General features: G+C 47.9%; 1 protein-coding gene across 1 annotated transcript in view; it reads left to right on the top strand.

Annotated features, from left to right (window-relative positions):
- The window catches only part of LOC122811276 (tumor necrosis factor receptor superfamily member 10B-like), a gene marked incomplete in the record, with an annotated part of 590,662 nt that extends 574,421 nt beyond the window's left edge, over positions 1-16,241 (top strand). Inside the window, 1 exon segment of the mRNA XM_044083011.1 lies at positions 15,549-16,241. Coding sequence (XP_043938946.1) covers positions 15,549-15,844 — 296 coding nt within the window.
- Positions 16,242-24,699: the final 8,458 nt, after the last annotated feature.

Genomic DNA, 24,699 nt, shown 5'->3' with positions numbered 1-24,699 from the left:
CATCAGTGGTTGTTTTGTCTTGGAACTAGAAGTCAGATGACAAAAAGTGATGTTATTCTGCAAGCCATCCCGACAGTAATATTTTAGATACTTATTTGTCCTTTGTGAACCGGGTTAGTCCAGTGGGCTGGAGGCTCATTTTCATTGGAAAACCGAGGAGAAAAGCTCCACATAAAGAACAACTTAGAGTTTTATATTTGAAATACATACATTCTAGACATTTACAGAGGTTTTATTTTGCTGCACATTTACATTGCCACGCATACGTTCTAGACATATCAGAAATATAGCACCAGGTGGTGTAACATCTTACATTGAGACTTATTACATAAAAAATAGTAACCATTTGCAAGAAGTAGTAGATTGCTAAGCGGATAGAGAAGATGCCCTACAGTATTTATTTTTTATACCAAGTTGGTAGAGGTGGAGAAGGAGTGAGTAGTGAAAGGGAATAGGTAGAGGGAAGGGAAGAATAGTTTAGTGGGGTCAAGAGAGTAGGACTGAGAGGGAGTAAAGCAGCAGTGGAAGAGGGGGTGGGATGAGTATCAATAGTGGAAGAGATAGAGAATTGCAGAGAATAACAACTGGGAACAGTGTGCTGGTGTTTAAGAGAAATATAGATTAGGGTGATGGAGGATTTTCGTATTGTGGAGCAGTTGGGTGGGTGAATAGTTAGGTTGGGTGGTGACAGGTGCAGGAGGGGGAGTTACCTAGGTAGTTCTTCAATTCTTTTTTGAAGAGGGGAAGACTGGTTAGACTATAAATTGTTTAGGGAGCTTATTCCAGGTTTGAGACAAAGTGCATTAATATAGTACTTTGCCTATTGTTATATTGGGTCTGTAGTTATCAAGAAGTTGTTGGTCAGTGCTGTGAAGGGATTGGGTAGGTTTGTATACTGATTGAATAGACGGGGACGGGCAGTTGGCAGATTTGTAAAGTAGAAAATGTGTGAGTTGAAGGAGTTGAGGAAAGTCAAGCCATTGCAGTTGTTTGAGGGCAAGGCAGTGGTGGGATTTATGGGGAAGATTGCAGGCAAATCTAGCTATCTGGTTATAGGTTTGATTGAGTTTGGTTAAAAGATTTACTTCAAGGGGGACAAATATAGGGGAAGAATAGAGTAGTCAGGGGAGCAGGGAGGTCCTTGAGGAAATTAATAAGACTTTTTTGTTTCTGTACAATAGGCCTAGTTTTTGACTGGTCTTTTTTGATGGATTGTTGGACATGAAGGTCGAATTTTAGAATATCTTTTGTGACACCTAGAAGTTTGGTATGAGAGTCAGCATGAATGATGTTATCTAGGAAGGAGAGAGTGAAGGATGTCTTAAAGCTGGCCATGGATTTGGGAGGAAAAGTAATAGCTTGTTTTTCTTTGAGTTAAGGATGAGTTGATTATTGACTAGCCAGTGCTCCACACAGTTAAATGAAGTTTGTGTAAGAGCATGACTGTCAGTAGGGTTGTCTGAGAGGGTAATAAGAGCTGAATCATCTGCATACTGGATTAGAGAAGATGTACAGCAGGCAGAGTGAAGATTTAGTAAAAATATTAGAGGAAGAGGCCAAGAACATATCCTTGGGGTACACCAGTGTTGATTGGTAGGAAGGGAGAGCAGGAGGACAGCCATCTAACGGATTGCTGTCTGTTAGTAAAATAACTAGAGAACCAAAGAGTAGTGGATGCAGAGAGGTTAAGTAAGTTTTGTGAGGAGCTTAGGGTGGGAGACTGGGTCAAATGCCTTGGAGAGGTCGAGGAATAAGCATGACACAAGTTTGTTGTCTCTAGCCTCAGCTACAGTCTCAGTGAAAGAGAGAAGGGCAGCAGAGGTGCTGTGGTGGGGCCTAAATCCATGTTGAGAGGGGGTGAGGAGATTCCTTGTAGTACATGTTTGAGAAACTGTGTATGAATGCACTTATCTAGGATGTTTGAGAGAGGTGAGAGGATAGGGCGGAAATTGGATGGGCTAGTGGAGTTAACTCTTTTGTGAAGTGGTATTGTAAAGAAGGATTTCCAAATGTCTGGGACTATGGCTTCTTTGATAGAATGGTTAATAAGGATTGATGCATGATATGCTATAGTACTGGCTGCAAGTTTGAGAAACTGAGGGGGTAGATTGTCGTAGGAAGGAGAACATGGCTTAAGTTTCAGCTGTAGAGATATATAGGCAGTGGGGACAGGTTTCAGGGAGAAGGTTAAATACGGGCAAGTGCTGGAGGGGGGGATTGTGATTGGTTGGTATCATGATGGGTTAGTTTGTGGATTAACTATGAAGTAATTAATCTAAGAAGTCTTAGTGAGACAGAGCATTCTGTCTTGGACCTGATAAGAGCCATTCACCACATCTGCCTTGCTCTGTTATAATATCATAAGTTCTTAGGTTATAGTAATTCTCTGGGATACAATCAGGAATATAGTGAAGCTTAGTTTAGATACTGCAATGTTATTTTAAATATTTCCTGTGGTTTTGAACTGTCACTGTAAATATATATTTAATATTGTCTTGTTTTTTTTTTATTAAATATATTTAAACCTTTCAATGTAAGAGTGTTCAATCTCGCCGTTTGTTCTTACACACGGGTTCGGAGCTGATCCTCTGCTCCGAGTCGGCCGAATTGCAAAGCTCTGAATCTCAGAAAAGCTCAAGACCAGCCCATATCCCACAATCCTCCCTGCCATTACTCAGATCTAGTTTTCCGCTGCAACAGATCAGATCGAGGAGAGCTCGGACCAGATAGAAATAAGAAGTTATGTACTCACCATAACGTTCCATCTGAGTAGGTATCTTCATTTGTCTGCAACCTTTGGGATACGGATCCAATCTCAGATCCGAGCCGGCAACTTCTATCATAGCATAGATCCGAGCTCCTAGCTCCCCACCTTACCCACAATCCCCTGACTGACCTCAGATCAAGTTTGCCCCATACCACAGCTGATAAAAGTGTCCCAAAGGGAACATATGCTAATAACCACAAGAACAATCATTTTGGTCAGGGGGATGGTTACAGACAAATGAAGATACCTACTCAGATGTAACGTTATGGTGAGTACATAACTTCTTAATCTGAAGTAGGGACTTCATTTGTCAGCAACCTTTGGGACAGAGTCCCCAGCTACCTAAATCTTGGGTGGCCTTCATGGAAGGATATTCCGGAGCACCGCAGAGCCAAAGGACGCCCTACCTCGGGAGACAACATCTATTTTATAGTGGCTGATAAAGGTGTGAGATGAAGCCCAAGTGGCTGCGGAACAAATGTCATCCAGTGGAACCCTAGCTTGAAAGGCCGCAGATGTGGCAACGGCCCTAGTAGAATGAGCATGGACTCCTTGAGGTGCAGGCCTTCCCGAGCTCTGATATGCTAAAAGAATACAACTCGAGATCCATCGAGAGAGAGAAACTTAGAAACTGGCTTTCCGAAATTACTTTTGGCAAAGGGGTAAACAACTGATCGGATTGCCTATGATCAGCAGTTCTATGGATATAAAAACGTAGTAGTCTGTGTACGTCTAAGGAATGTAGCTTGTACTCTCCTTTGTTTTGAAAGTTGGGGAAAAACACTGGAAGATTGATAGATTGATTGATGTTCGCTTCTGAAGATACCTTAGGTAGAAAGGACGGATTGATCCTGAGGTAAACCCTATCCGGGTGAAAAAGACCAGATATGGTGGTTTGACACAAAGAGCTTGTAATTCCGACACTCTTTTGGCTGAAGTTATGGCCACCAAAAAGGCTGTCTTCCAAGAGAGAAATTTGAGATCAACCGTGGCCGCCAGTTCGAAGGGGGGACCAGTCAAGGCCTGTAAGACCAGGATAAATCCCATGGAGGTACCACCTCTTTGACTGGAGGCCTAAGGAGGAAAGGTACCCTTGTGGAAGGTCTTACACAGTTTGGAAGTGATAAGAGGGCCAGACTCTTGCCCCACGTGATAGTATGAGATTGCTGCAAGTTGTACCTTGACTGTGGAAGAGCTAGCCCCCTGGTGAAAGAGAGAGGTTAGAAAATCTAGAACCGATGCTATCGGGGCTGTAAAACGACAGTGTTCTGCCGAAATGGTGAAACGTTTCCACTTACTTCGATAAACCTTCCTGGTGGAAGGCTTGTGAGCTGCTACAAGAATGGCTTTGACAGATGATGAGATCCCGGGAGTCCTTATGAGGAGTGGAACTGGAGCAACCAAGCAGTCAGCTTGAGGTTGACCAGGTTCGGAGTCGGAAGATCTAGAGGGTGAGAAATGAGATCTGGGAGGGGATCCAGAATCCATGGTGGATACACTAGGTGAGACCATAGGCAAGGGAACCACGTCTGACGAGTCCAGAATGGGGCAATGCGGATCATCTTGCTCCCCAACTGCCTGGCTTTCTGTAATAATTTCAACATCAGGGGAAGAGGAGGGTAAGCAGAGAGCAGACCGGGAGGCCAAGCATGAACTAGAGAGTCTCTCTGGGACTCCCCCGGAGGGGGGATCAGAGCGAAGTAATCGTTGCATTTGGTGTTTAAAGGAGAGGCAAAAAGATTGCAACAAGGTTGTCCCCATCGGGCAAATACTTGCTCTGCAACTCGATGGTTGAGAGACCATTCGTAAGGGGTCAGAATAGTACGACTGAGCCTGTCCGCTGGAATGTTGGACCATCCCGGAATGTGCGTTGCTATGAGAAAGCGGTTGGTGGAAATCCCCCATTCCCACACTCTCATGGCCTCGCGGCAAAGGGGGTAAGACCTGGTTCCCCCCTGTTTGTTGATGTACCAGATGACCGACATGTCTGTCTGTACTGCAATCGTCCCTACCGGAAGAGAGTTGTGTAGTGCCTGCAACGTGAAAAGCACCGCCCTCATCTCTAGGACGTTGATATGCAAAGAGGTCTCTACATTGTTCCACGTGCCTTGGACTGTCCTGCCTGAAAAATGCCCCCACCCCAGGTGAGAAGCATCCGTGGTCACAGTGTCGACTGGCGGTGGTAGTGAGAAGGGACGTCCCGTGTGGAGATTGGGAGACTGGAGCCACCACATGAGCGATCTTCTGCAAACCTTGCTTAAGGAAATGGGATGAGACAGGGGGTTGCGAGACAGGGACCATTGTACCTGGAGGGTCCACTGGAGGACCCTCATGTTCAACTGGGCCAATGGCAGCAGAGGGGATTGCAGCCGCCATAGATCCTAGAGCCCTCAGGACCAATTCCGCCAAAGGAGTTTGCAGTTGAAGGATGGCCTGCATGTGCAACATCAGGTTCCGAAGCGGATCTGGAGTTAAGAACGCAAGCATCTGTCTGGAATCCAGTCTCGCCCCTATAAAATCCAACACCTGTGTAGGGATGAGAGAGGATTTGGTCATGTTGATGGTTAATCCTAATAGAGGAGCCAGACTGAGGAAGTAATCTCTGCATGAACAAAGTAGATGCATTGTTGGGGCCGTAAGGAGGCAGTCGTCCAGGTATGGGAAGACCTGAATTCCCTGGAGTCTCAGGTGGGCCGCTATTACTGCTAGGACCTTGATGAACACCCTGGGGGGCTGAGGTGAGGCCGAAGGGGAGGACCCTGAATTGAAAGTGACTGGTTCCGAGCCGGAAGCGGAGAAACCTCCTGTAACGCCTGTCCACTAGAATGTGATAGTACGCATCCTTGAGGTCTATGGAGCACATCCAGTCATCCTCCCGCAATAAGGGGAGGACGGATTGCAACATGACCATTCAGAACTTTTCTTTGGGTACCGCCAGGTTTAGGAGAGAGAGGTCGAGGATGGACCTCAAGTCCCCCATCTTTTTCGGCACCAGAAAGAACCTGGAGTAAAACCCTGATCCGACTTGATCTGGGGGGACGGGCTGGATGGCTCTTTTTTGCAGAAGCTGCTGAATTTCTGCAGCAGCTGCCTCCCTCTGACTGGGTGGTATGTCGGGGAGGCCTCTGATTTTGGGGGTTACGATAAAGGGAATTTGGTAACCTCTGGATATAATACAAAGCACCCAGCGATCCATTGTTATGGACTCCCACATTGCTAGGTGCCTCGAAAAATGCCCCCCGACTGCCTCCAGAGTGGAGCAGCCGGGTAACCCCTCAGGGGTTCTGTGTGGGCCTCTGAGAACGGTTCTCTGGACCCAAAATTCCTGGGACCCCCTCTGCTTCTGGGGCGGTGTCCTCCCTGTCCTCCTCTGCCACGAGAGGACTGGTTGTCCTGAGCAGACTGGGATTGATGCAATTTTCAGGACCACATCTTCTTCTGACCCTGTTGGTTCTTGGAAAAGGACCTCTGGGGTGCAGAGAAGTGGACTCCGATGGCAGACAAGGTCTTCCCGTCTTTCTCGCTCTGGACAAGAGTGTCGCGAATGGTTTTGCAGAACAGTGCAGAACCATCAAAAGGGGCATTCGCGAATGACGCCTTGAAGGGTTCCGAGAAGTCACAGTAATGGAGCCAGGCCTGTCTCCTCATGACAAGCCCGACTCCACCTGCTCTAGCAGCTCCCTCCGTAGCATGAGACAACAGCTGCATAGAAGTGTTAGAGATAGAGCGGAGGGTGGCCATTCGGGAGGAGTACAGATCCTGGTCTCCCTCCGACATGGACCCTGGGGGGGAAGCAGCATATTCCTTAATTAGATCCCGCTGCATCCGAATAATGTGTGCCATGTAGTTCAAGGCCCTCATAGAGAAGGTCGCTGAACTGAAGGCCTGCTTCCCAAGACGGTCCATCACACGAGACTCCTTGCTCCGAGGATGAACGGTGGGGCTCGCCTGAGCCAACTCTTTCTTGGTGGCTGCAGCCACCAACATGGCCTCCACAGGGGGACCTCTGCTCCAGTGTGATTTCTCTGCAGGGGGGCTCAAAATTTTGTCCGGGCGCTTGGGGATTGGCTCTATGGTGTTAGGTTCCTTCCAAGCCGTAGAGGATATGAGATCCACCAGGGGGTCGGGTGGAGGGGCACCCAAGAGGTAGATGGTCCTGCCTCAAATGCCTCAAGGAATACTGACTCATCAGAGGAAGCCTTGGGGGCAGACCACCCACCCCTGATTTTGAGCATTTCCATGCGGAGACATCCTCGGGGGGTGACCTAGGGGAGCCTTCCCCTTCATCTAAGTCCGTATCTTCGGTGAGACTCTCAGGGGAGTCTATGTGCCTTCTCTTGCACTTTGCCTTGTGAGGAATCTCCTCAGGGGGGCTGTCCTAGGAGTCCTCACAGACTGTATCTTGTTCCACTGGAACTCCTAGAGGTGCTGAGGCAGGCTGCCCCGAGGCCGGATTAGGGGGAGCCAGGACCAGATGAGAAGGAGTGCGGGAGGGAGCCGAAGCCAGGACCGGAGGCCTCTCCACCGCAGCGAAAGCCGAGGGTGAGCCGCTGTCTGAGGGATCTGAGATCCGACTCCCACTCTGATCCAAAGCGGGGATCAGACCCGGTGCCGAGAACGTCGGATCCGAGGGACCAGTGTGCTCTGACCAGGATGGAGCCGAAAGCACACAGAATCCCTCGGATTCGAAGCTCGGCCCACGGCACAGAGAGGTCGGATCTGACAAACTGCCTATGTGCCCAGCATGGTCGGCTCCGACCCACCCCCGGATCCAACGTGGCTCGGCTCAGAGCGCTCTGAACCCGGAATGCGGGTCAGAGAAGGAGCAATAGGGGCAAAAAAAGGGGTCGAGCTCCCCCCGGAGGGGGGGGGGCAAGAGCACTCCCATCTGCATTTGGGCCTGGATGAATCTCCTCCTCATCTGGTCCATGTCCGCATCTGACATGCTAAAAGTGGACCTCGAAGAGGCCACCGAGGCAGACCTAGAGTGCCGCCTTGATGACCTCGACGGGGACTGGGTCACCTCCTCCTCTGATCCCAGGGAGAAACGAGGGGATCTGATCCGAGGAGGAGGAGACAGAGAAGACCTGGACAGAGAAGCCCTCTTGGCGGGTGGGGCCGATGAGTCCTCGGCCCGCCGCTTAAGGTGCTTCTCCCTCCGCTTCTCTTTCCTGGACTCCCTATCCTCCGGAGCCGAAGCGGGAGGTTGAGTCCCGGTTGGAGGAAGGGAGGCAGGAGTGACCGCTACCGGGGAGGGGTAGCAGTCACCGAAGTACCGGAGGCCGAAGCAGAGTCTGGGGGTAAAGGGCCCGCCAGAACCAGCTTCGACCTCCGATCCTTAAGTGCCCTGGGGTTGACCGCCGTGCAAATCGCGCAACCCGAAGAGAGGTGTTCAACCCCAAGGCACCTAACGCCGGTGAAAGCTTGTGACCACACTCGGTGCATTTCGAAAAAATGGCTTTAGGGGGCTCCGACATTACTAAAGTAAAGCACACTCGCTAGGCCCCTAACACTCAAGTCACACACACACACACACGCTACGACCAGCGGGGGAGGGAGGAATATTTTAAATTAAAATTTAAGCTGAGAAGCTAAAATAAAATTAAGTTTAGCGTTAAGGATAAACCTACCACGCACACACAATCACTCAATCAGAAAAGAAGAAAGAAAACTTTTTTTCTCACAAAAACGCCAAGAGCTTTGGAATCTAGCTGTTGCTTGAAGAGCGGCAAACTAGATCTTAGGTCAGTCAAGGTAGGCAGGGGATTATGGGTAAGGGGAGGAGCTAGGAGCTCGGATCTATGCTATGATAGAAGTTGCCGGCTCGGATCCAAGATCGGATCCATATCCCAAAGGTTGCTGACAGATCTTGAGTTTTCTTTTAGATAAGAATTCTAATTTTTTTCTTGTTGATACTTCCTTATAGTTAGTAGTTATTGTAGAAGTGCTGTGTGTGTGATATATATATATATATACCCATTTTTTCTTCTTTAGGCACCCTTGTGGCCTAACCTTTTTTTTCTTGGGTGTGGTTTTTTTTGTGAGAGTTTTATATATATAACCTGTTTAGTTTACATATATTGCTAGGATTAGTAATTTTTTCTATTATCATCCTTATTGTCATTGTTACTGTACTATGTCAGAAAAAGCCAAATCTGGCTTTAAAAGATGTCAGTGTGGGCAGAAAATGTCCATTACTGACAATCATGCTTCCTGTGTCTACTTGTCTTGGCCCTCTCCATCTCCAAGAGGATTGCTCTATTTGTCATTCTTTTAGCGGGAAGGTCATGACAGATAGACGCAGGAAGCTTATTGACAGAGGATTGTTGAAGCCGGCCTTTCAAGAGGCTTTGGACAAGTCGGATCAGGCTTCTAAATCTTCGAAGGGGTCGAAGATGTCGGAGCCCATGTCATCGGCTCAGAGTTCATCTTCTCAGGTTCGTTCGCCGGTTCCACAGATCTCGGGGCCGAGCATCGAACATTTATCTTTTCCTGACCCCAGATCTTGGAACCAGTGTCAGAACTGCCACCACCGTCCATTCTTCGTTCGGTGCCATCTTCGGCTCCTTCGACCCGTTCTTCCAGACCCTTGTCTGACACAGATGTGGATCGTGTCGTGTAGAAACTCCTGGAGAACACGGCCCTTTCCAAGTTAATTGCAGTTTCCTCCCAGTTGGTGTCGAAACTAGAAGGCCTCCCCATATCTCTAACGGGTCCTCCAAGACCCATCCAAATCTCGGAGCCGGGAGAAGAGGATCTGATGATAGTGGAGCCCTCTTTGTCGAAACCGTCCGTTGCACGATCGACACCTTTGACTTCAACTCCTTCGGAACCGTTAGGGGAGTCGCAGAGCCGACGGTCTTTGCTCGGTTCCGGGACCGAGAGTCGTACTGACCTGTCTGTACCGACTCTCCCTCTCGGGGCCTCGGCACAGACTGGTTCGGCTCCGTCCTCTGGGTTGGAGCCCACAGCACCTGGTTCTGGGATGCTTCCATGTTCTTCGAAACTGGGGGAGCCCTCAGCCAGGGATTCAGGGGCCTTTGACCTTATGAGGAAGGTATTGTCTGCACAGACAACCACATCATCAGGGGAATGTTCTCCTTCCCCAAAAGGGCCACTTTCTGTGTCTGCTCCCACGATCCATCCCAAGCGTTGAGCCCAATTGCCTCAGCCACCCACAGAGGGTTCCTCCTGTTCCTTGGAGGCCTCACCAGAAGCCCCCTCTGATGAGGTCCCAAGGAAATGGTTGTGCAAGAGGAGGCACATAGATTCCCCACAGGAATCTCTAACGTCTGACACCGACTTGGATGAGGCAGAGGGGTCCCCCAAATCACCCTCTGAGGATGTGTCATTTGCAGACATCCTGGAAATCTTGAAACAGAGGGGTGATTGGCAGTCCTTAGCCCCCTCTGAGGACGAGTCGGTGCTGCTGAAGGCTTTTGGGGTTCAACCTTCTACCTCCTGGGTGACCCTGCCCTTCGATGAATTAATGGATTTGATTGCTCGAAGGGCGTGGGAGACACCTGATACAGTGGAACCAGTACCTAGGAAACCAAACAAGTTCATCACTGCCCCCCAAGATAAATCTTATCTCACCAAGGGAGTCCCTGTCGATGCTATGGTGGTGGCGGCAGCCACGAAAAAGGAGATGTCTGAGTCTTCCTCATCTGTTCATCCTCCTAATAAGGATTCTAGGACTATGGACAGATATGGGAAGCGCATTTTTAGTTCAGCGACTTTTTCCATGCATTCGCTAAACTACCTGACCCATTTCACACGTTTGCAGAGGGATCTCATCAAGGAGCTGACAGATACCTCCAGTGTAACACAGATGCTGCTGTTTCAGATAAGTTGTGCTGTTACCTTAACACCCTCACATCCATAGTCAACTCATCCATGAGGCTCATCTCGTATGCAGCGTAGGGATCGAGTAGAGCTGCAGCTTCAGCAATTGCTCTTCAAAGACAATCATGGATGCGGCTGTGCTCCTGTGCGGAAGCCTTCAAGTCTTCCTTTGCCAATGCCCCTTTTGATGGTGCCACACTTTTCGGGCCCAAGGTTAAGGAGACTCTCATTCGGTGCGAGCAAGAGGGAAAGACCCTGTCTGCTGTCGGGGTCCGTTTTTCCACTCCTAATAGACCGTACCCCAAAGGGCAACGAGGCAGAAAAATGTTGTTCCGTAAGAATCAGGGATCTTTCCAGACCACACAGAGTGATACCCCCTCCAGAGGCAGAGGAGGGGGTAGAAATGGAAGACGCCACCCCGGTGGCAGAGGGGTTCCGCATAACCAAGGCGACAGGGATTCTGTCCCTGGGAAGCCTTTCCAGCACTCCTGAATGGAGGCCCGGCTGTCCTGCTCTGGAGGCAGTCGGGGGTCGCTTGGCTAAACATTACTTCAGATTCTTGGGTAAAAAGCATTATAAGCAGAGGATACAAAATCCCCTTAATTTCAACACCACCTCTACAAAGAAAATTTCCAGGTGTGCCATCCCGTCTGAGAAAACTAGCAGCTGTAGAAATTTCAAAGCTGCTCGAAAACAGAGTCATCCAACCAGTCCCGGCGGACCAAAGAGGATTAGAAACTTATTCAAGGTTCTTTTTAGTTCCATAAATGACAGGGGACTGGAGACCGATCTTGGCCAAAATCTCAGCCATCTCAACAACTTAGTGAAGAAGGAAAAGTTCCAGATGGTCATGCTTCAGTTGATCCTTCCATTCTTACAGAAGGACGATTGGATGTGCTCTATAGATCTCAGACACGTACTACCACATCAAAATAGCCAGACCGTCCAGAGATCACCTGCGCTTCCGGCTGGGGGCCAGTCACTTTCAGTTTCGAGCTCTGCCCTTTGGACTCACCTCAGCCCCCGGGGTATTCACCAAATGCATGGCAGTAGTTGCGGCTCACTTGAGACAACAAGGATTCTGGGTGTTTCCCTATCTGGACAACTGGCTCCTCACCGCCACCACCGAGCATAGACTATTGCAAGCCAGAGACTGTACAATCGGCCTTTGTTCCCACTTAGGGATATCCATAAACTTTGAAAAGTCTTGCTTATCACCCTCACAGTGTAGGAGCAGATCTAAATACACGGTCGACACTACTGAAACTCCCCCCAGTAAGAGCTTCAACACTCAAACAGCAGGTCCTACTTCTTCTAGTCAGCAAGAAAGCCCCAGCCAAACTGATGTTAAAAGCGTTGGGACTGATGGCAGCCGCACTAATTGCAGTCCCTATGGGTAGGTTACACATGAGGATTCTTCAATGGCTGCTCTTTGCGCAGTGGTCGTTCCAGCACCTACTCCTAACGCACGAGATCAGGATAACAGAATCTTGCAGACGGGACCTCTCATGGTGGGTGCGCGATCAGAACCTCACTGTGGGTTTGTCCGTTCGTTCTACCCATTCCAACAGCCACAATAACCACGGATGCTTCCCTGATAGGGTGGGAGGGCCTTTTTCAGGGAAGAACAGTCCAAGGAGAATGGTCCAGCACGGAGTACACTCTACATATAAATGTTCTGGAGTTGAGGGTGGTGTTCCTGGCGTTGCAACACTTCCAAGCACTCTTACCTCTAGGGACAGTAGCAGTTCAGACAGACAGCATGTCTGTAGTCTGGTACATAAACAAGCAAGGGGGAACCAGGTCTTGCCTGTTATGCAGAGAGGCCATGGGAATTTGGCAATGGGCAGAGTCCACGGGTCGCTTTTTGATAGCAACGCACATCCCGGGGTCATCCAACGTCATTGCGGACAGGTTGAGCAGAGTCATCCTGTTACCTCACGAGTGCTCCCTGAATTCACAGTCGGCGGAAAAGATCTTCCGCAAATGGGGCCAGCCTTGCTGCGATCTGTTTGCTTCCCCATTGAATGCAAAATGCAGAAGCCACTTTGCCCTTCTACCCCGTCTAGGGGATGTCCCCAGGGACGCACTGATACACGATTGGCCCCCGGGTCTCCTATATGCATTCCCACCGACTACATTGATTCCCAGATTTCTACAGAAAGCCAGGAGCCTGGAAAGGACTATAATAGTCATAGCCTCATTCTGGCCTCGTCAAATATGGTTTCCCTTTCTTCGAGCTCATCAAATAGAGGAACCGTGGATTCTGGACCCAGTGCCAGATCTGCTGACACATTCGTCGGGAGTTCCTCACCCGTCTCTACAGTCCCTCAGACTAGCAGCTTGGCTGCTCCGCTTCCCTGCCTAGCCAGGTCTCATCTCCTTCAGTCAGTTCAACACATCCTAGTTGCTTCTCATAAAGCCTCTACTACTAAGCTCTATACGAGTAAGTGGAAACACTTTGTATATTGGGCATCTAGTCAAAACTTAGATCCCTTGGTAGCTCCTCTACATAAAATTTTGGAATTCTTATCCATCCTTTTTCACGAAGGAGCTTCTACTTCCACTCTAAGAGTACAGTTGACGGCCATATCAAACTTCCATATTGGTGAGGGAGGTCCTTCCATTATGTCTCACAGGCTTTGTAAAGCCTTTTTGAAAGGAACCTTCCATCTTAGACCGCCTGTCAGAAAACCTTTCTTTCCATGGAGCCTGAATTTGCTGCTGTCGCAACTCATGTTGCCACCTTTTGAACCTGCTTCGTCATGCCTCCTAAAGTTCTTGTCGTGGAAGACACTGTTTCTCATCGCTGTGACCTCAGCTCGTAGAGTCTCAGAGCTGCAGGCATTATCGGTCAGACCACCTTACCTGATATTCCATCCAGACAGGGTTTCTTTGCGTACAAATCCATCTTTCCTTCCAAAAGTATGTTTGGTTATGAATATTAACCAGTCTATAGAACTCCCTACCTTTTTCAAAAAATATACTAACTGGAGTACATGTTGCACAAGTTGGATGTTCACAGGCAGTTAAGATTTTATTTAGACAGGACCAAAGCTTTCAGAAAAATGGATCAACTCTTCGTCGCTTTTGCAGACAATAAAAAGAGGAAATGGCAATTACTAAACGTACACTATCTAAATGGCTTACTGACTGTATAACATTTGTATACTCTAAATCAAACCAATCCTTACCAAACAAACCTAAGGCCCATTCTACCAGATCCGTTTCCACTTCCTTAGCTCATGCGTCTCACTTGTCTTTGGACACTATTTCTGCAGCAGCCACGTGGTCTAAACCACATACTTTCATCACTCATTATAGAGTGGACAAGGTCTCCAAGGATAGGACATCATTTGGTTCCACTGTGCTTAGGAACGTTCTTCCATGAGTCACTCGGGGTCACAGAGCTAGGGACGCTATCCGTGTGTAAGAACAAACGGCGAGATTGAACACTCTTACATAAAGAAGTTATGTCCTTACCATAACGTTCCATGTAGAGTGTTCATCTCGCCTTTGTTCTTACATTCCCTCCCTTTCCCCCCCATGTGTTTGAAAGAACTGGTAGGATTACAGTCTGATCGACGTGTCTTGACCCTTTGCGGGGTATATGGTCCCGTGTGTCATGGGATATATGCTTAGACCATTAGTTATTGCTATGGTGAGAGAGTGTCTCTGAATGGCTGAAGAGAGTGTATGCTTCTAGTACCGCAGGTGTTGGATCCTTTCGTCTGGTTTGCTTGCAAACTAGATCTGAGTAATGGCAGGGAGGATTGTGGGATATGGGCTGGTCTCGAGCTTCTCTGAGATTCAGAGCTTTGCAATTCAGCCGACTCTGAGCCGAGGATCGGCTCCGAACCCATGTGTAAGAACAAAGGTGAGATGAACACACTACATGGAATGTTATGGTAAGGACAGAACTTCTTTTTGTGGCTGATCTGTGTAGATATATTTAAGTTTTGAGAGTACTTGCATATTTATTTGGTGACAGTGTGTGGGCCACTCCTAACAGTCTTGCTGTTGGTCAAACTACCATTTGTATTAATATTATTACACAGTAAGATTGAACACCCTTTCTTAAGGGCCCTAAAGTAGCTGATAAGGAGTGACCGGTGGCAGTGAAAACTAGCTTATAGTCTGGACAGAAGGGTCATAGCTAGTATAAACCTGTGCTAGTCTTTCCCAGGTGTGTGTGTATCAAACCTCAGAGTATGTGTGTCAGCTACTTGGGTAGGGGCACGAAGCACTGGTTGGACAGAGGGTGCTAGAAATCTGGGCTTAGTCACTCAGCTGAGATCTCAACTCTAGCTGTGCCAGTGGGAAGTCTTACTGGGGATCGGGAGGAAGAGGGAGAAACAAGCCCTGGACTACTGTGGTGTCTGTGTGCTCTTAAGGGAAATTGCACTTGATGTAGAGAACTGCATCTGGAAATATTCTGTGTACCGGTTATCTCCCCCAGTATTGTCAGTGGTGAGTATTGCGGCCTTTTTATTTACTGATCCAGTGGTGGGTTTTCACAACATTAAATGCTCGTTTATGGAATGTTCATCTGTAATATGTCTATTTTGCAGCAGTAGCGATCCTGTGATTGTTTTGTTTTTGTATTTTTTTCTTTTGGGGCATGTTCCCAGTAGGGGGAATCTAGTTCATAAATTAGTAAATAAAATATCAATTTAGAAATTATATGCCTTTTTTATGCTTGAATATATTATTAAACTGGTAAGTTTTGCAGTGCATTGAGTTCAGATAGAAATAACCTGTCATAAAGTTGACAAAGTTCAACATCAGTTGTTAAAGTACATTAAGAAGCATATGGTCACAACTTGGGTGTAACGATTACAGAAGTTGTGGTATAATGATGATGACTTGAAGTGTAGTGAGACTGTTTAATGGTTTCAAATTCTTGCTTTCTAATGGCTGTGTTTTGCTTTGACAGCTCTGAGGCAAAGCTTTGATGTCTTTGTGGAATTAGTACCTGCAATATCCTGGAAGCCATTTATGAGATGCCTGAAGCTGACAGATAATGAAATTTTCACAGCAGAGAAAAACAATGATGGTAACAGGCAAGAACAATGCTTTAACATGCTTTCATGCTGGATGCAGAAGACAGGAAGGGAAGCAACCATAAATGGGCTGTTGGAAATGCTCACTACCATGGAACTAAGAGGTGTGGAAGAGCAAATCAGGGATGAAGTAACTCGGAAAGGTTACTATAAATATACCATAGAGTAACAGTGACTGTTTTATACACAGAGCAGCAGACAAGAATTGCTTTCAATCTAGTATAGAGACAAGTCTGGCAAAGAGAATCAGATGTTGATTCACTGTAAGGTGCGCATTGCAACCTGTTGAGAAGACAGCTGCAAGCTGGAAAAGAACAAAACCAGTGAACTGTAACTTTGCTGCCTACTTCAAGACATAAAATTGCCTGCGCTTAATTCTTCCATGTGCAGTACCAGAATAACAAAGTAAATAGCTTATTCAGTTTTAAAAATGAAGCAGGGATTCAATACTCATCCTAGCCTTAAAAGATAAATCTGCCTTTGAAAACTGAATGTCCCTGCAGGCAGGGCCTGATAATGTAATTAAGTGGAAAACAAAGTATTTTTTGATGTTAATTTGTTTTGCATATATTATATTTTTTCAACAACAGTTTGTTAAAAGTATTAAATTATTATAAAATGAAAATATTAAAACAATTCAGTTTACAGTAAACATTTTAGTGTTTGGGCTATCTTATCTTTTGTCATAACTGAGGTTGTACAATTCAGCATCCTTTTAAAGAAGAGCAACAGTAAGCTGAGGCACTGAAGTCTCCATCTCTCTGTCCTGCATTTTTACTGCAGCCAGTTTATCAAGGATATGTAGGAAAAGCTCATGATCTGGTGGTGTTAATCTTCATTCATTCATGATGAATGGGTCTTGGTTCCATCCTCTGAACCAACTTGGCTGATATAACAAGCTTGCGCAAGCCAAAAACTCTTGAGATAAAGTTACCCATAGTGCTCATCTCCTCCAATCTTGTTTGCCACGTAGAGTTTCAAGACGCGTCAGGCCAGCTCTAAAGTTAAGTGTTTTTTTCTGTCAGTTTTTGCAAGTTTACCATTATAATCTTTTGTAATCCTCCTATATCTTAATCATTTTTAGTTGGTGAATGTTAAGTTGTCAATCTCGCCTTCATTCTTGCTGGATGGGGTTCGGAGCCGATACTCGGCTCCGACTCGGTACTTGCTAAGCTCGAGAGTCACTTTTACCAGCTCGAGGCAGCCCCATATCCCATGATGCAAGGCGGTAATTACCCAGATCTCGTTTGCCGCTTCGCTAATGAGGTCATCCTTTTTACCAGCTCCTGGTAAGTGATTTTTCATTGCTCTTTGTCAAAGATTTAGATACCCGATACCCTAAAAATTTATTCTTTATAGTTTTTAGTGAACCTTAGTCACTTAGCTCCATACCCTTTTCCCTTAGTTCCCTTATTCTTAAGTTTTCTGTGTTTTGGGCCTTAGGCCTTACCCTCCCTCACAGTTCCTGTCAGGATTTCCTTAGCTGTGTGGGTGTTGCGTCTCACTAATTTATTGAGGATTTCAGGTTTTGGTCTCACTAATTTTTATTTATTAGTGTCTTTTTGGTCTGTTTGGTGTGTGCGTGTATTTAGGACTCGGATATGTCCAAAGATACCAGGGTCTCAGGTTTCAAGAAGTGTCTCATGCTGTCGGAAGATGTCTCTGACAGACGGTCACACTTCTTGTATTTATCGCCTTGACCCCTACACCTGCAGGACTCGTGTGCTATCTGTCATTCTTTCAGCCAGAGAGTCCTGCAGGAACGTAGAAATAAGTTGATCCTCAGGGATCTTCTTAAGCCTGAGAGCTCCCCGGCTAAGGTCAGCTCCGGGAAGCCCTCTAAGCCTCCCAAGACCCAGACTTCGGTGTCCCAAGTCTGTGGTCCTGGTTCCGACTCCACCAGAGTCGACATCGGCTCCATCTGGAGCCGATCCTTCTTTGTTGGAAGCTTCAGTATATTCGGCGCCGATACCCTGGCTTCGGCACCTGTGTCAGCTCCAGCTGGAGCCGACACCCTAGCGTTGAAGCATGTCTCGGCTCCGGCTGGAGCCCAGATGTCTTTGTCTCCACTCGGAGCCGACAAGTTGCTGGCTCCGCCTGGAGCCGAAGGTTCTTCGGCTCCAATGGCTCCGTCCAAAAAGAGGTCTAGATCTCCTTCATTGGAATCTATACACTTGGCTCCAGCCTCCCCCTTGCTTTCGGAGCAGAGCCATTGGAGCCGATCATCGAGGTCTTCCAGGTTATCAGGCCATGACTTAGAGTGGTGAGTAGGCTATTAAAATCACAGGCACTAGCCCAGATGCTCCATAGCCCGTCTCAACAGATGACCGCTATTCTACGCCCTCCTGAAATTCCTCCTTCGACTCTCTTACAGAGTTCGGAGCCGGAGGTTATTGGTACCATGACTGTTGCTGCTTCGGAGCCGATACCACACCTTTTGGCTCCATTGTCCTCGCCTCCTATCTCCTCCTTGAGACCGTCCTTGGAGGGATCTGGGCGTCGGGCTTCCCTGGTCGGTTCCGAGGGAGTGAGTGGCATCGGACCCTTGTCCGACCCCGTTCTCCCTCTCGGAGCTTCAGCCTTGGTGAGCTCTGCCCCGACATCTGCTTCGGAGCCTTCCCTTTCGGTGGGACCAGGGATCCTGTTTCTTCGGAGCGGGATCTCTCGGCCCTCCCTGGGAGGGAAGCCTTCGAGGTGATGAGGAGTGTGCTAGCCCCTGAGCTTAGTCAGCAGTCAGTTCCTTTAGCTCCTCCCTCTATGGTGCCTGTAGATGCCTCTTCCCGCTCTCTTGCTCTCGGACCCAGAGATCCATCGCCCCAGGTCTCCCCATTGGGAAGAACTTCCTCTTCCGAGGTTTGATCCTTCAGGTGAACCCCCGCATAAGAGGACCTGCAAGAGGAAGCACTTAGACTCCCCTGAGTCTACAACATCAGATACCGATTTAGATGAGTCTGAGGGGTCCCCAAGATCCCCCTCTGAGGATGTCTCCTTTTCAGACATCCTTGAACTCCTGAAACAGAGGGGGAACTGGCCCTCCATTAATCCCTCCGAGGATGAATCGGTATACCTGGAGGCTTTTGGATCTCGACCTTCCACCTCCTGGGTGTCTCCGCCTTTCGACCCTCTCATGGAGGTCATAGCTCGAAAGGCGTGGGCATCTCCTGATTCGGTGGAACCAGTCCCCAGGAGACCTTCAAAATTTATCACGGCCCCCGCTGAAAAGCAGTTTCTTACTAAAGGTGTCCCGGTTGATGCCATGGTGGTGGCAGCCTCCACCAAAAAGGAACTTGCAGATCCTTCCGTGCCAGTCCATCCTCCTAACAAGGAGCCTAGGACCATGAACAGGTATGGCAAGTGGATGTTTTCCTCAGCGACCTTTGCTATATGCATTCACTGAATTATTTATGTCACTTCACCAGACTTCAAAGAGACATCGGGTGAAGTAGTACAGGATCCGTTAGCAGCAGGAGCTCAGGAAAAGATTGCCTCTCAGCTGGGAATCCTTAATTCCATAACCAACTCCTCCATGCGGCTCATTTCTTATGCAGCCGATGGGGCGAGTAGAGCTGCAGGCACAGGAGTGGCTCTCAGACGTCAGTCCTGGATGCGGCTCTGTAATTCTGCAGACCCCTTTAAGGCGTCCTTCACAAACTCTCCCTTTGATGGGACATTGTTTGGCCCTCTGGTGAAGGACAAATTGACCAGGTGCGGGCAAGACTCTTTCTGCCGTAGGAGTCCGTTTCTCCACCCCTTCTAGGCCTTACCCCAGAGGTCAGAAGGGAGGGAAAATGTGGTTCCGAAAATCTCAGGGAGTCACGCCTGACGCACCTGGTCAATTTACCCCCAGAGACAGAGGGGGTAATAACAATAGATGCCACCCTAGGGGCAGAGGAGGTCCGCAGAACCAGGGCAGCAGAGAGCCTCTCTCTGACAAGCCCTTCCAGCACCCCTGAGGTGTTGCCCGACTGTCCACCCTTGGAAGCAGTCGGGGGGGAGATTGTCGCTGTACCCAGAAGCCTGGTTTTCCCTCTCTCAAGACAGATGGGTACAGTCGATCATATTCGAGGGTTACAAGATTCCTTTCGAGGAAAGCCCCTTCCCTCAAAAAAGTTCCCTTCCAGACGTTCCACCCGTTCTAAGGGAAATTGCAAAACTGGAGGTGTCAAAGCTTCTAGAAAAAAGGGCCATTCAGCCAGTTCCAACAGACCAATTAGAGTCCGGAATCTACTCAAGGTTCTTTTTGGTTCCCAAAAAGACGGGAGACTGGAGACCAGTATTAGACCTCAGCAGGCTCAACAAGTCTGTCAAAAAGACAAGATTTCGGATGGTCACACTTCAATCGATTTTGCCCTTTCTGGGCAAAGACAACTGGATGTGCTCCATAGACCTTCAGGATGCGTACTATCACATAAAAATCCACAGACGCTCCAGAAGGTTTCTCCGCTTTCGGCTGGGGACCAGTCATTTTCAATTCAGGGCCCTGCCCTTTGGTCTCACTACAGCCCCCAGAGTGTTCACCAAATGCATGGCAGTGGTCACGGCTCACCTGAGACGTCAAGGATTCCTGGTGTTTCCGTATCTCGACGACTGGCTCCTCTCAGCCACCACCAGGCATCAACTTCTCTAAGCCAGAGATTACACTCTACGTCTCTGCAGTCAGTTAGGAATTTCAGTCAACTTCGAAAAGTCTTCCTTATCGCCCTGCCAATCTGTTACCTTTATAGGCGCAAATCTAGACACTACTCGGATGTCAGCAAACCTAACAAGTCAGAGAATCCTAGATATCCAAAACCACGTTTGGATCATCCTAGCCAGCAAAAGGGTACAAGCCAGGTTGGTCCTGAAAGTGTTGGGCCTCATGGCAGCTGCCATCACACTTCTTCCTCTGGCCCGTTTTTACATGCGTCTCCTACAATGGATGTTGTTCACCCAATGGTCCTTCCAGTAGCTTCCCATGCATCACAAGATCCTGGTGACACAAACCTGCAAGAACCATCTATCCTGGTGGATTTCTTCTCCTCTAGTCCATCAGGGCAGACCATTTGTTCCCCCGGCCCCGGTAGCCACGGTCACTTCGGATGCCTCCCTGATCGGGTGGGGGGGGCATTATCAGGGCAGGTTGGTTCATGGCACGTGGCAACCGTTCGAATACCACCTGCACATAAATGCCCTAGAGATGAGAGCAGTGCTTTTAACGTTGCAAGCCCTCAATGACTTTCTTCCCTTAGGAACTATTGCAGTTCACACGGACAACATGTCCGTAGTGTGGTACATCAACAAGCAGGGCGGAACCAAGTCCTATCCCTTGTGTCGAGAGGCTCTCAGACTTTGGCAATGGGCGATCTCCTCTCATCGGTTTCTGGTAGCAACGCATATCCCCAGGAAAACCAACATAATAGCGGACAGATTGAGCAGAGCTATACTCATGCCTCACGAGTGGTCTCTCAAGCAATCCATAGTGGAGGAGATTTTTCAGAAGTGGGGCCGCCCATGTTGCGATCTTTTTGCTACACCTCAAAACAGCAAATGCCCAGACTTCTTCTTCTCTCTTTCCACTGCCAGGCCACCCCCCCAGAGACGCTCTTACCCAAGATTGGCCTCGGGGACTCCTTTATGCTTTTCCTCCCTTTCCATTGATACCACAAGTACTCCAGAAAGCTACCATTTTGAGAGCCAAAATGATTCTCATTGCCCCTTACTGGCCTCGAAAAATTTGGTTCCCATTCCTTCATCGCCATCTCTTGGTGCAGCCTTGGCATCTGGACCCAGCTCCAGATCTTCTGACCCACCAGTCAGGTCAACTGCACCGGTCCGTTCCTTCCCTCAACCTCACAGCGTGGTTGCTCCACTTCCTTCCTTAGCCAGGCTTCCTATGATCTCTAACTCCGTTAGAGATATCATAATAGCTTCTCTTAAGTCCTCTACCAGGAGGATTTACTCTAGCAAGTGGAAACGCTTCTCCCTTTGGGCAAAATCTAAGAACATAAACCCTTTTACTGCCCCTATTCAGTCAGTCTTGGATTTTCTAGCGGAAATTTTTCACTCAGGTTCTTAGTCTTCCACAGTCAAAGTTCAGTTGGCAGCAATCTTGAATTTCCATGTCGGATTTGCAGACCACAACATTATGTCCCACAAACTTTGTAAAGCCTTTCTCAAAGGAGTGTTCCTTCTTAAACCCCCTGTTAGGGATCCTCCACCGCAGTGGGACCTAACTTTAGTGCTGAAATCCTTGATACTTCCCCCTTTCAAACCGGCTGCTTCATGTTCATTAAAGTTTCTTTCTTGGAAGACACTTTTTCTAGTCGCGATTACCTCGGCTAGAAGAGTGTCTGAACTTCATGCCCTCTCTGTTCGCCCCCCTTATTTGGTCTTCCACAAGGACAGAGTACCCTTGAGAACCAATCCATCCTTTTTGCCCAAGGTCGCTTCTGAGACCAATTTAAACCAATCCATTGATCTTCCTGTATTTTTTCCAAATTATTCTAACAGGGCGGAACAAAAATTACATTACCTAGATGTTCATCGCCAACTCCGATATTACTTGGACAGAACGAAGCAATTTAGGAAGTCTGATCAGCTCTTCCTTTCTTATGCTGAAAATAAAAAAAGGTCTCCCGGTTTCTAAAGTGACCTTATCCAGATGGCTATCTTCCACCATTTCTGACATTTATCAGCTTAGGGGCAAACAACTGAGCTCAAAACCTAAAGCACATTCCACAAGAGGTCTAGCCACTTCTACAGCTTTTCAGGCTAGACTACCCTTAGATACTATTTGTGCAGCAGCCACTTGGCCACTCCTCATACCTTCGTTTCTCATTACAAATTGGATTTGGCCTCCAGGGACAGGGCAAGTTTTGGTTCCACAGTTCTCAAGAGTCTGTTCCATTGAGCCACCCAGGATAGAGGTGCTAGGGACGCGGTCCCATCCAGCAAGAATGAAGGCGAGATTGACAACTTAACATTTAGAAGTTATGTACCTACCATAACGTTCCATGTTAGTTGTCTTCTCTCGCCTTCTTTCTTGTGTCCCTCCCTCCTGTCCCCCTGTCCTGGACAGACCTTGATCTCCCTATTTCTCTGGAAGATTCTTCTTCCTTGGACACCAGTTAGTTCTTGACCTTGATTACCTGGTTCCCCTTACAGCCTTTTTAGGTTAGTTGTTCCTCTTTCCTTGGTGGAAAGTTTTTATAGGCAGTTTTTCCTCTAGATACCAAATGAGATCTGGGTAATTACCGCCTTGCATCATGGGATATGGGGCTGCCTCGAGCTGGTAAAAGTGACTCTCGAGCTTAGCAAGTGCTGAGTCGGAGCCGAGGATCGGCTCCAAACCCCATCCAGCAAGAAAGAAGGTGAGAGAAGACAACTAACATGGAACATTATGGTAGGTACATAACTTCTAATTGTTCCCTTTCTGTGTGAATGAATTTTTCCTTCCTTTTTACCTTGGTATTTCTTCATACCATCGATGGTACAGGCCCCTCCCTTCCCCTTTCCTTTCAGTAATTTAAATATCATTGTTGGTATTCTCTTTCCCCTTCCCTTTATCCTTTGAGTATACTTTCTACTTACCGTTGTTGGTAAATTAAAAAAATAAAAATAATCCTTCCTTTTCTATGTGCATGTGTGTATACCTAGTCGTGAAAGGATATTTCTTCTTGTTTGATTACTGTTTAATCATAGTCAACCGGATTTTTTCATAATGGCTGACAAGAAGGGCACTACTGGTTTTAAAGCAGTGTGATAAATGTGGCAGGAAGATGACAAACTGATGGACATCTCACCTGTATCTATTGCCTAGGAGTACCACATTTGAAGGTTAAACCTCCGTGCGAGCTGTGTAAGGGCTTTAGTGGCCGCACCTTAGCTGAGCGCAAGAACAAATTAATGTTAAAGGGTCTCTTGAAAACCCCTTTCTCAGAGGCTTTATCTGAGGAGGAGGTCTCAACTCCTCCTAAAAAGAGATGAAGAGGAGGAGCTATTCAGTGCCATTGTCTCCTCAGTCCCAAGAATCAAAAACACCAAGGCCCAGGTTCATAAGGAACTGAAAAACATGCCAAAATGACTGACAACTACCTTGTCACCAGAGTCTAAAACTCCATCCACAGTGCCGTCCTTGACTATGGAACTGACAATCACTACTGTTCCCATGGTACTGACCTCTTACAGTGTACCACAGACCCTTTTGGAACCAACAATAGTCTCTCTAAAAGCTGGTCACCCCCCCCCCCCCAATCATCACAATCTTCTGGTCTTCTGACCACGGTGCTGAGGGTTGTGACATTGGCCAGGACCCGATATTCTCTGTCAATGGCTTCCTTTGTTGGACAACAGCTAAGTCCATTCCTTGACCAGCCTGAATCACTATTGGGGATGTCAACCCATTCCACCAGGAGCCTTTTGGAGCTCGATGTAGAGAGAGTTGTGGACCAGCTTCTAACGGTCAGAGGCATCCCAGCTGCATCTAGGACCTCCCTCCCACCCGGAGCCGAGGGTTTTCTCCACAAACTTCAACCTATGCTTGTCCTTCAACCTCCCAGCAGGTCTTGGAGCCCTAGATGCTGATGCCTATCCCAGTGCCAGCTTCTTAAGTTCCACTGGTAGATATTACCATGGTTCCAGAACCTACCCTGTGGACCACAGCTAAGTCAGAGCCAATCCACCCTGGAGACCATGACTGGACTGTTGGCACAGTGACCCCTAATGTGGCACAGTTTTTTTTTTTTTTTTCTATGGTTCCGGTTGCTTTTGTAGCTCCGAGTCCTCTCGCAGCTCCTTTCCTGGAGGTGGGCTCTTTGGAGCTGGGTGTGATCCTGAGGTTGTCCTTCTTGGTTCTGGGCTCCCATCCCTCTTCAAGCCACAACTGCTTTCCAGGTTATGGAGAGGGCACTCGCCTCGGCAGGCTCACAGTTAGCCCCTTCTGTGCCAGAATGTCACATATACATGTCCTCTGCTTCGCAGCTCCCGCAGTTGACTACACTGAGAAATCAGGCGCGGGAGCAGCAATATATCCTATCACAGGGCACC

The sequence above is a fragment of the Protopterus annectens genome, chromosome 9.part0, assembly GCF_019279795.1.
Source record: "Protopterus annectens isolate FY-2018-M chromosome 9.part0, PAN1.0, whole genome shotgun sequence".
Classification (NCBI taxonomy): Eukaryota; Metazoa; Chordata; order Ceratodontiformes; family Protopteridae; genus Protopterus; species Protopterus annectens.
Note: the sequence above shows the minus strand (reverse complement) of the source record. Positions and strands in the feature narration are given on the sequence as shown.